The 10813-nt window shown below is 43.1% G+C and overlaps 3 protein-coding genes across 4 annotated transcripts; 1 reads left to right on the top strand and 2 right to left on the bottom strand.

The window, feature by feature from the left end:
• Nucleotides 1-206: 206 nt before the first annotated feature.
• vac14 (vac14 homolog (S. cerevisiae)) lies at nt 207-2892 on the bottom strand. Its single transcript, XM_073494217.1, has one exon. The coding sequence runs from the start codon at nt 2736-2738 to the stop codon at nt 366-368; it is 2373 nt and encodes a 790-aa protein (XP_073350318.1). The 5' UTR covers nt 2739-2892; the 3' UTR covers nt 207-365.
• Nucleotides 2893-3019: 127 nt separating this feature from the next.
• LOC141019333 (uncharacterized) lies at nt 3020-5373 on the top strand. 2 transcript variants are annotated; one of them, XM_073494219.1, is made up of 4 exons: nt 3020-3366; nt 3454-3572; nt 4050-4155; nt 4248-5373. In XM_073494219.1, the coding sequence occupies exons 1-4, from the start codon at nt 3069-3071 to the stop codon at nt 5114-5116; spliced, it is 1392 nt and encodes a 463-aa protein (XP_073350320.1). In that variant the 5' UTR covers nt 3020-3068; the 3' UTR covers nt 5117-5373. The 2 variants fall into 2 exon arrangements, with proteins under 2 accessions (XP_073350320.1, XP_073350319.1); XM_073494218.1 differs by having other exon boundaries at nt 3454-3593.
• Nucleotides 5374-5629: 256 nt separating this feature from the next.
• LOC141019336 (uncharacterized) lies at nt 5630-9364 on the bottom strand. Its single transcript, XM_073494221.1, has 4 exons — nt 9002-9364; nt 7910-8046; nt 7699-7804; nt 5630-7614 (listed from the first exon to the last, which is right to left on the bottom strand). The coding sequence occupies exons 1-4, from the start codon at nt 9261-9263 to the stop codon at nt 7001-7003; spliced, it is 1119 nt and encodes a 372-aa protein (XP_073350322.1). The 5' UTR covers nt 9264-9364; the 3' UTR covers nt 5630-7000.
• Between the last annotated feature and the right edge of the window lie 1449 nt (nt 9365-10813).

The raw sequence follows: 10813 nt of genomic DNA, 5'->3' as shown, positions 1-10813 counted from the left end.
TCACCACGACAATTTATGATATATGAGATTTTATGTACATCCTTCAAATCTCTCAGGAAAGTAATAACTTTGATTTGTCTGTGTAGTCTGACGTGTATTAAATCTGTTTAAAATGTTTTTTTTCTTATGTTACAGAACATTCTCCTCATTATTAGCAAAGAAATGTACAAACATATAAGTTGTTTTTGACATTGTATACCCAGTGCTTCTCTTACAAGACAGTTTTTAATCATACTTAATACTTTTTGGATTCAATAGCATCTTAATAATCATTTCCAGTACAACTTTATACTATACTCTTCTTGCCCGTAACATTTTTCTCTCGCCTATGGCTGTCCTCAGGGACCAGATTTGGCACAATGACCTCACATCAGCTTTCTGTCGGGGTGATCAGAGGCACGTCCAGAGCGTTGGTGTCGGACCTCCAGGTGTTTGCTCTGAACGCGGTCAAAGTGCTGGAGCAGCTCGCTGTAATCAATCTGAGTGTGAGAGGCACGTCTGGAGGCCACTTGCTGTTTAGAGTCCATATACTTGGATTCATCAACTGTCCTCATGAGCTCTGGGTTGGGGACGCACCGCAAGCGGTGGGAGAGCAGCTGGAAGGCCTGGCTCTGTGGCAGCAGCATCAGCAGGCCATACAGTGCCTTTATCAGGTAAGGGTTGTTCTCCACATCTAGGAGCTGCAGCCGCAGGTAGGTGAAAATGGGGCTCTCGATGAGCTGTACCAGTTTGTCAACCTCCATCAGGAAGTCTACTGTCACCTCCAGGTCTCCAAACTTCTGGATGAGATCATAGGCGTGCTTGTAGTTCTGTGTGAGGAAGCAGAGTGACACGGTGGCCACAGGGTTGTGGCACCAGGAACGATACAGGCAGCAAAACAAAGTGCAGCTCTCCTGAGATCGCAGGTCCTTCAGCTGGTTGCGTAACTGGAAGAGCTCAGCCGAGGTGAGCAGGATGGTGTTGAGAGTCTGGACCATGGTGGAAGCAAATTTGAGGTCCTCCTCCTTCAGCAAGATGTCAGCCATGGAATGAAAGATGTTCTCTGCATGAAGCAACAGACAGAGCTGCCTGATGATGAAAGCTCCTCTGTTCTCCAGAAGCTTCCTCTCCAGACTGAAGCGTTTCAGCAGGTTGATCATGAACTTGTAAAAATAGGAGTTCATACTGGGAGTGGAGGGGGACGAGTCCACTGCTTTGGAGCCTGTGCTGGGCTGCTGTCCTGGCTTGGCGCTCTCTGGGACCTTGAGCTCCAGTTTGTGGTCAGTGCTGTCGCAGGAGCCGACTTGGTCCGTTTGGCCGGCAGGAGATGACGCTATCTCGGCCAACACCTCCAGATCTTTCAGTATCACCTCATCGGACTCATCGGACAGTGTTTTCAGCAGCATGGGAAACAGGCTGTCTGTGTGGCGGAACATTTTGCGTGGTGTCTTGATGTAGAGGTGGTAGACCCATTTGAGCACAGCTATGCGGGTCATCATGCCAGTGGAGGAGTCGTGGAGGTGCCGGTCCAACACCTGAACAATACCATCCAGGTCCAGAGTTACCAGAGGCCTGTCAGCACTCGTTGGAGTGAAGAAGCTGATATTACTGAGACCAACAGACTCTTGTGACGCATTTAACATATCATTGCCGTCTGCCTCCGACTTAGGCTGGCCGTCTTCTCTCGACGGCGACTCTGTGCTTCCACTTTTCTCCTCCTCCTCCTCCTCATCGTCCTCAGGAGTCACCAGCTTCATCAGACTGTAATTACAGGCACTGGCCGCTTCTTTGGTATTCTTCTTTCTGTCATCGTAGGAAAGGCAAGGCAGCACTGCAGTTAGGATGCCAGAGGAGTAGGGGAGCATCACTCTACCTGCAAGCTGGATAAACTCTCTCATCCAGGTCATAGCCGTCAGCTGGATCAGGTCGTTTGTGAGCTTTGTTTCGTCTGCTACCTGGCAGTGGATGACGAGAATGTTGGCCATCTCCGCAAATTTCACGCTGGAGGGGGTTTTCTTTATCTCCTTCAGAAACTCTCCCAGCACCACCTCACACATCCTGCGGATCTCCTTGCTGTTGTCTCCCAGGATCTGGAAGAGCCCGTCCAGGATCTCGGGGAGGTAGTCTAACAGGTTGATGTCCGGCACAGACTCCAAAACATGGATCCAGGAGATGATGAACTGACGAGCGTACTGATTATTGGAGTAGATTCTCTCTCTGAGCAGGGGGACAAACGCCACTAGGTCGAACTTGTTACTCTCTGTCACAATGTCTTTCAGCAGTCTGTCCAGGAGCTCGGACCCACTTTTCACATTGGGGTCCGGGTCTGCTGCAAGCTTGCTGAGTCCATCAAAGAGCAGGTTGAAGTGGGGCAGCACGGCTCCCCTGGCCACCTTGACTATATTATAGAGGGCTTCACACGCATAGTAGCGCAGACGGCTGTCTGAGTCATTAAAACACGTGAGCACAGGCTCAATCAGCTCCTTCAGATACAGACCCGAGTCCTTCCCGAGGGCGATGGAGCAGGCTGCCAGTCCGATAAGACCCCCCTTCCGGCTGTGGGGGTGCTGGGAAAGCGCAAACTCCGAGGCCAGGATCTGGATAACATGTCTGATTTGAGTGGAGTTATTCTGAGCCACAAACTCCCGAACCAGCTTCTCAATTTCTAGAGCTGCGACTTTCCTCTTCTCGTACAGTTTGTCATTCAGAGCCCGCACGATGTTGGGCGTCAGCGGCGAGAAGTCCTTCTCCGTGTTCATGTCGGCAGCTGCGGTCAAACCCGAGTCTCTCTGCTGAAATCTGCGCTTTTTTACGCGTGAAAACCGTCCGCATCTATGATCGTTTATATCACAAAATGCATCGATTACAGTCGCAGACCAGGAAGTCCTGTAATACAGCGCAGCTGACCGGCTACATCCGCCGGAAGCACGTGACAGTTGCTACATTTATTTGGGTCCCGCTCTGGGAGCACCGTTAGCGCAAATTAGCTTCATTGGCTACGTATACAGCCAATGCACCATTTTTAAATTAGCTAACAGTGTCAGTGCTTCACTTTTACTCATATTTGCGTCTCTAACTGGTGAGCGGGGATGTTGCAGCCCACGTCAGTGATGGCGAGCCGCCTCACTTTCCACTCTCAGCTCTCCTCCATCATGGAGACGATGGCCAGGACTGTCCTGAGTCAGGTCTGCAAACTGGTGGACGAGGACTCGACTGAGCTCCGGTTGGAGTTGTCTCGGCTCCTGGCTGCCAATTCGTCCCTGGCAGAGAGAGTGAACAGTCTGGAGGGCGAGCTGACGGCTGTGAGAGGCGACGCCCCCGAGTTTGGTCAAAGTTATCGCAGCGTGGGCGTGCAAACTGTCTGCCACACAGACGGGGAGGCTCATGGTGAGTCTCACAGCAGCAACAGAAATAATCTGCATCGCCTCTGTGTTTACTGGCGTGTTTCACCCTTATTGTTTGACGTCTCCTCAGTGTCTGTGTCTCCCACCATCGAGGGGATTTTTGGAAAAGACTGGTGCATGGACCTGTGGAAAGACAGAGACCCATACAGCCTGGAGAGAGTCACAGACTCACCACAGTCCTCTGAGAAAGTAAGAGGAAGATTCACAGAGGTATTACATGGCAATAAACAAGAGTTTAGAAACTAAAAAATAAAGTGTACAGTCTTCAAGAATCAAAAATATCCATGTTCTTAATATTGCAAATAAAAAGTCTGCTTATGCACACTGAAAAACAATAATAATTGGAGTATAGATGACATGACTCATGTCTGAACTCTGGCCCATGTTATTTAGATTATAAATTATTAGATTAGATTATTATTATTATATAGTATAGACATGTTTTCAAAAGGAAATAATGGTTTTAAAATGCCACCTCAAAAACAAAGCAATTAGAAAGCTCTATAAAGCAATATTATGATTTTTTTTTACTAATAACAAATAAAAGTTTAATAATCTAAAGATGCTTTTCCTTGATTTTTGACTTGACCGGTAAAGCATTGCTGTCACAGAAAATGTTGCTGTATTGAACTACTGTTTAACATTCTGTCTTTTCCTATATTGCAGTCTGTGGCGACGCTGTCTGGCCAAATTACTGTGACTGAGATCAAAGACAACGATTTTGTGGAGGACGTTGCCAGCAGCTGCCAGCCGGAAACACTTAACACTGAAGGTAAGAGAATGAAGGAATGTTGTCATGAGAGAATACACGCTGCAGCCTTTCAATGCTTTTTGAGTGTTTGACTTTGTATTCTAATGCAACAGAACATGAAGAAATCCTGGCGGAGGAACCAGAGCAGCTGTCCGTTGGGTACTCGGCAGATGGGAGCACCTGCAGCCTGTCATTTGATCAGGAGGGAGAACAGGTTGCGTCTGCAGGTGGTGTTGAAGAACCGTCCATGCAGCTGATATCCATTAATGACACAGAGGAGGCCTTCAGCACTCATATTATTCCAATTGAAGAGGACGATGATGATGATGATGATGATGATGATGTACAGTTTGTTCAAGAAAGTCAGCAGGAGCCAGCGATGAATGCTGAAGGTGGGCCCAGCCACAATGAGCAGCAAACATTACCTCCTAACATCCCTGAAAACAGCTCTGGCCTGGATGATTCACATGATGTGTGTAACGTGTTAAATGCTGAACCCACCAGAGATCCAAGGAGAGACAAATTCATTTGTCAAATATGTAGCAGGGCATTTTTCCACAAGGGCACTTTAACACACCACATGAAGTCACACAAGTCAAACTTTTGCAATATTTGTAAGCAGCATTTCCCTCACAGGAACAAGTTGAACTCGCACACCTGCGTGGCTCCAGTTCCCTCTCAGAGAGTCACCAAGTCGTGTCACTTGTGCGGAAAGAACTTTGCGAACCCATCGGCTCTGAGGATTCACTATGTCGTCCACACGGGAGAGAAACCCTACAGGTGCAGCTTGTGTGGGAAAGGGTTCACCCAGAAAGGGAATCTGAAATGTCACATACGAATCCACACTGGAGAGAGACCGTTCCGCTGTGTTCGATGTGGGAAGACCTTCACACAGAAGGTCAACCTCAACCATCATTTAATGGCACACAGAAATCGTGAGGTCGTGGGAGAAAAGCCCATAGCTTTGAGACCTCTTAAATGATGGCTGAAACCTGTCAGCGACTGATGTGGTACATGGTCAGCAGCAGTGTTAACTGACGGCATCACGTACCACTTCTTTTATTCGTGTAAGGGAAGTTCAGTGTCATGTTTGTAATGACTTGTTTGTAATATTGTGCTTATAAAAAATAGGTGTGGACTGAAATGTTCTGTTTTTGTCAGTTTTTTTTTTTTTTTTTAAGCAGTTAGCAGTAGCAGCAGTCGTTTGTGTCTTTACAATAAAAAAGACGTTTATGTTCACTTGTTGATGAAAATTTTATTTCATAGAACTCTCCTTATAAAGTATTAATTACTTTGTCTAATCGAAACTCAAGTTGCATTGAACTTGGAAGAATCAGTTTTGTCAGTTGAGTCTTTACATATTAAACGTTGACAATCAGAACAATGCACATCTGATGGGGCTCTTTAAGGGGCATGCGGGTTTGAGTGAAAAGGGGGAAAAAACAGCACAAGATTTATTTCTTGGGCAAAGAAAGTTCACTCAGTTGGGTCTGTGAGGTCTGTTCAGGGGAATCATCATACAGGCAAAATAGGTACAGATAATTGCTCTTTTCAGGTATGACAGTTCAGTACAGAATAAAAAACGTATGAGTCCTTGAACAGAAATGATTTACATTTAGAAAACAAACTGGTTGGCTTGTCTGCACACTGACAACACACTTTGTCTTCTATAACCAACCATACAACTACATTTTTAAATAGTAATAACATTTAGACATGAAACATTTCTCACTCATTTGAATATAATGTGACCCACACAAACATCATCAACATCCCTTTATAACAGTTTTTAAAGAAAAAGTGCCCATCCCGTTTCTATTGTGTCAAATGTCAAGAAATGAGGCATGACATATGGAAGCAGCGGTGAGACTTGAGGAATGAAGCAAACAGCGAGTTGTTTTACTTCTACATTGTTGTGAAGAGGTAGTTTTGAAGGTTTGTGCTACGTGTGTGCAAACAATGGAGCAATTATTAAAAGTTACTTTGGCATTATTTGACACAAGCCTGTTGTGGTCTGAAATTAGACACTGAGGTATGTAGAGCATGTTACAGCTTAATGACGACATGCAAAAGTTTTTTTTTTTTTTGTCATAGTTTGCATGAGCAAGTCACATCACATGTAGGCAGCAAATGAATTTAACCTGATCAATGACACGTATCTATCATGAAATGTGAAATTAACTTTAAAGGGTTTTTGAGGGCATCAAAAATATTTAGACCAATAAAATTAACCCAATCCTGCCCGTTCAAATGGCACACCAGATAGTAGGGCTGCAACAACTATTTTCTTGATTGACCTATTAGTTGTTTGGTTTTATAAAAGTAATAGAAAATTATGAAAAAAAGAAAAATGTCAATTAGTTTTTCAAAAAGAAAAGGTCGTGTTTTGTCCACAACCAAAAGATATTTAGTTTACTGACATAGAGAAGTAATGAAACCTGAAAATAATCAAATTTAAGAAGCTGGAATCAGAGATTTTTTCTTTTTTTCCCCTTACAAAAATTAACCAATAAATTGGTTATCAAAATAGTTGGAGATTAGTTTAATAATTGACAACTACTCGATTAATTGTTGCAGCTCTACTAGAAATGGAAGATGTTCTCTGTACCCTTGTTTTGCTGCTGCAGCCTTTCTCTTGGCATTAAAGCTAAAAACACACCAAAGATTTAACCGCATCACTGTTGACCACATGGAAATAAACAAGTGTTTTTCTTTGATATTGATGGGACTACTTCAAATTTACATTTTCCACCCACGTTTGAGTTTGAGAGACATTTTGGCACATGTCGAGCCACAGAGAGCACTTAGTAGAAGTAGCTATTCTGATCAGTTAGACTTCTTGTCAATAACCATGTGATTTGATCAGTCAGTTGAAACACTGGTGGTGATTTAAACCATACTTGTATGCATAACATTTCCCACAATCCACACAGCTATAAGGCTTTTCACCAGTGTGTGTGCGGAGGTGTATGTTCAGAGAGCTTTTCTGGGAGAAACTTTTGCCACAGTCTAGACAGCTGTAAGGCTTCTCTCCAGAGTGCACACGCTGGTGCAGTTTCAAGTACGTCTTCTGTGCAAAGCGCTTCCCGCAAACTGAGCAGCTGAAAGGCTTCTCACCGGAGTGTCGCCTGATGTGGACTTTTAAACTGCTCAAATAGTTGAATATCTTCCCACAGAATAAGCACTCGAACCGTTTCATGGGCTTCAAAGGTTTTGGCTGCATGGTGAGTTCTTTGGTTGCATTCATGTGGATACTGTTTGTATAGTCAGAGTACTCGCTGGTGGCTGGAGGAGGAATTGTGTCGTCAACCAGGGCGCTCATTGTTGCATCCTCTATTAGCTTGTCCATAATTGTTGTCTGTGAACGTAGTTGTGTTTGACTGTCTGCCGTCATTGTGAAGTTGTTTAATTCCCCTGAGTGAAGCTGCAGCTCATCAACAGATCCCTGAAGCATGCTGTCCTCCTCAAACAATCCAACAACTATCAAATGAGAATAAATGCAGTTAAATCACAGAAACTTCTGGGGTTATCATAATCTTGTTTTGTTTTTTTATCCAAACTCACCTTTTCGGTTATCCGTGAGCCTCATCTGTTGACCAATGGGATGATCATCATATATCTCCTCTTTGACATAGATGAGATCAGGTTCTCTCTCCAATAGGTTGATTGCCTATAAACAAGACACAACATGTGACACTCAGTCATCTCATCTCACTCAGGAAATGACTGTGTTGAAAAAGAAAAAAATAAACCAGTTGGTAAGAGATTCACTGACTTGTGCTCCCATGCTCGTCATAGCAGCAGGCTCCACTGTCTCTTTTGCTTGAGGTGGGAGTTTGTCTTCCCTCCACAGATCCATGCACCAGTCCTTTCCAAACACTCCATCGATGGCTGGAGCAGACAGCTGCTGTTCTGGAAGGAGAAGCAGATATGAAATTGTGAACACCCATGGATGGTAATCATAATGAAAATATACATGAAGAAAGCTCAAACGAAACCAGCTCAACTTGTTCCACAGCCTGTTTCAACTTCTCGGCTACATGGCAGTATGACAATCAAACCAAATTTAGGAACAGCTTGTTCACATTAGGTGGTCAATCTGATGAAACCTTAAATTGGTCACACGGTGTCAAAAACCACATAGCAACAGAACATCCAGTTACTAACATTACAGACTATATTTGTCCCGTTCAAAGTGCAGTTTTTAACATCATCATACGCTGTCACTGTCATTATATACCCTGCTCACTGTGCATAATATATTTATATATGTGTGTGTGTATATATATATATATATATATATATATATATATACATATATATATATATATATATATATATACATATATATATATATATATATATATATATATAAATAGAGAGAGAGAGAGAGAGAGTATATGTGGATTTATACTTCATTGTTTGCACAACTTCTTTTTTCCCCTTTGCACCACTCGTCCTGTCACAGTGTTTACTTTCATGATGTTTGCCACTGGGGATTTTGATACTGTTTATACAGCTACTTTCCTTTCCTTTCAAACGCTATCGTACATACAGTCATGCACCATTTACCATATATATTATTCTTCATTCTTTAACATATCTATATATATTTGTCCTTGTGTATTTGCTGTGTGACTGAGCAGTATATATCTACACATATTTGGCTAATAAAGCTGGATCTGATTAGTTAGTTTAGACTGATTGTGAAGAGTTAATGATGCAGATCTGCACCTCTGGACATTAATGACTTGTGTCCACACTCAAGCTTATTAACCTGCTATAAAACTGACATATATTAACAGTAGTCACGCTGGGTACAACTCCCCTAGAAACGACCGTCATCCACATTTCCGACCATCCTGACCTGCAGGGTGCCGGCGGCTGACACTGTTGACATGTGGGGGGTAGGTGTGCACCTCCCTCGCCGCCCTCAGCTGCACCTCCAGCGAGTAACACCGCTTCTTCAGCGCCTCGTTCTCCGTCTTGTGCAGCGATATCTCGGTGTGAAGGACGGAGGAGCACTCGTCAGCCAGGTTGCCTATTTCAGCCACGGCCGCCTTCGTTAGCTTGTCCAGGATCGCGGCTAACTGCGTCCGGAAACTTCGGTTCGTGGTGTCGCACATCATCTCGACAGGAAGCCTGGATATTTCGAAATTATGGCAAGAAACCGAACGTGGCGACGCTGCTCTTTAATCAAGTGTGCGGTAGGCTCGAGCTGTCCTGCAATGGATTGTGGGAAAACGGTGCGTTCGCGTACCAGCGTTTTCTTCTTCCGGTGTTGAGCAGAGCACTGTCTGGTGCAATCGGAAATACTATACTTAAAAAATTATCAGAGATACCAAGAGACCAACTATTCAAGAATCTGGTGGAGTTTGCTGATAACAATTTGATATTATTATTATGACATTTTTAAAATCTGCTTCTGTAGAACTGAATGGGACATTTTTTTTATGATTTTCGCATCAGACTATTAAAAAAAACACAACCGTCAAAATACGTAAAAATGATCACAGAGGTACCTGAGAAGATGTTGTACGAGGATTGGGGGAAGTTTGCTGAAATCAAATTTTTTTTATGGGATTTTCTAAACCTGCCTACAGAGCAATACATCCATATTGTACATGACTTTAACATCTTTTTTTTTTTTTTATGCTGCTGTGGAAAAATATCACAGAGGGACCTGAAGATGTTGTCATAACTTTGACTAAAATAGCACTCAGTAGAGCTCATACCTCCACCAAGCCCCAACAGTCCCCTTTAATTCAATAAACCTAGATTACCTATAATTTAAGCTCACCAGACCTGTAACAACCATCCACTACAGTTACAAAACAATGTAAATGGAGTTATAATCTCTATTGTGTCGAGGAAGAATAATAGATTTTTATTAGGATCCACATCAAACTGTGCTGTACTCACAAATTCCAACCTAAATTTTCAGATGTTATTCCTGATTTCATTCATCAAAATCCATGCATTATTCCCTGTGAATTTAATGAAAAATGTTGAAAACACCTTCTTGTGCAATGTTAAATAAAGTGAGAGAAAAAAAATCCAGGATTTATCCAGATCCATACCAAAAACTTACTGGGGTCTATTCTGGGCCGAGATCCATCCTCTGTCCAAGTTTCGTGTAAATCTGTTCTGTGTGTATTTGTGTAATCCTGCTGACAAACCAACAAACAAACAAATGGACACAGATGGACACAGGACAAAGGCTTTCTGACTCTTCAGTGTGGCCTCTAGCTGCCTATAGAAAATCTGGCATAAATGCAAGGAATGACTGTTTTCCCATATTCTGTCTTGTTGAATCCTAAGACACTGGCAGCTTTTGCTGGCCGTGTGTGAGTTTGTGTTTGTGTGTGTGTGTGTGTGTGTGTGTGTGTGTGTGTGTGTGTGTGTGTGTGTGTGTGTGTGTGTGTGTGTGTGTGTGTGTGTGTGTGTGTGTTTTGCTGAATCACAGGAACAGGAGGCCACAGAATCATTCTTCATAGAGAATCCTATGACAGTAATAAAACATGATACAATAATAAATCTAAATCGCTGTTTTAAACTGGGATCTTTGTTCAGCAGTGATTTCATTACAAACTGTATCTGCAGAGACGATCACTTTTACAAATAAACATAGAAGAAATGCAGTTCAAAGTGTTTGACACAAACAAAAAATTTACAGAAA

Source organism: Pagrus major, chromosome 23 (assembly GCF_040436345.1).
Source record: "Pagrus major chromosome 23, Pma_NU_1.0".
NCBI classification, from domain to species: Eukaryota; Metazoa; Chordata; class Actinopteri; order Spariformes; family Sparidae; genus Pagrus; species Pagrus major.
This window is presented reverse-complemented; position numbering and strand designations above follow the sequence as displayed.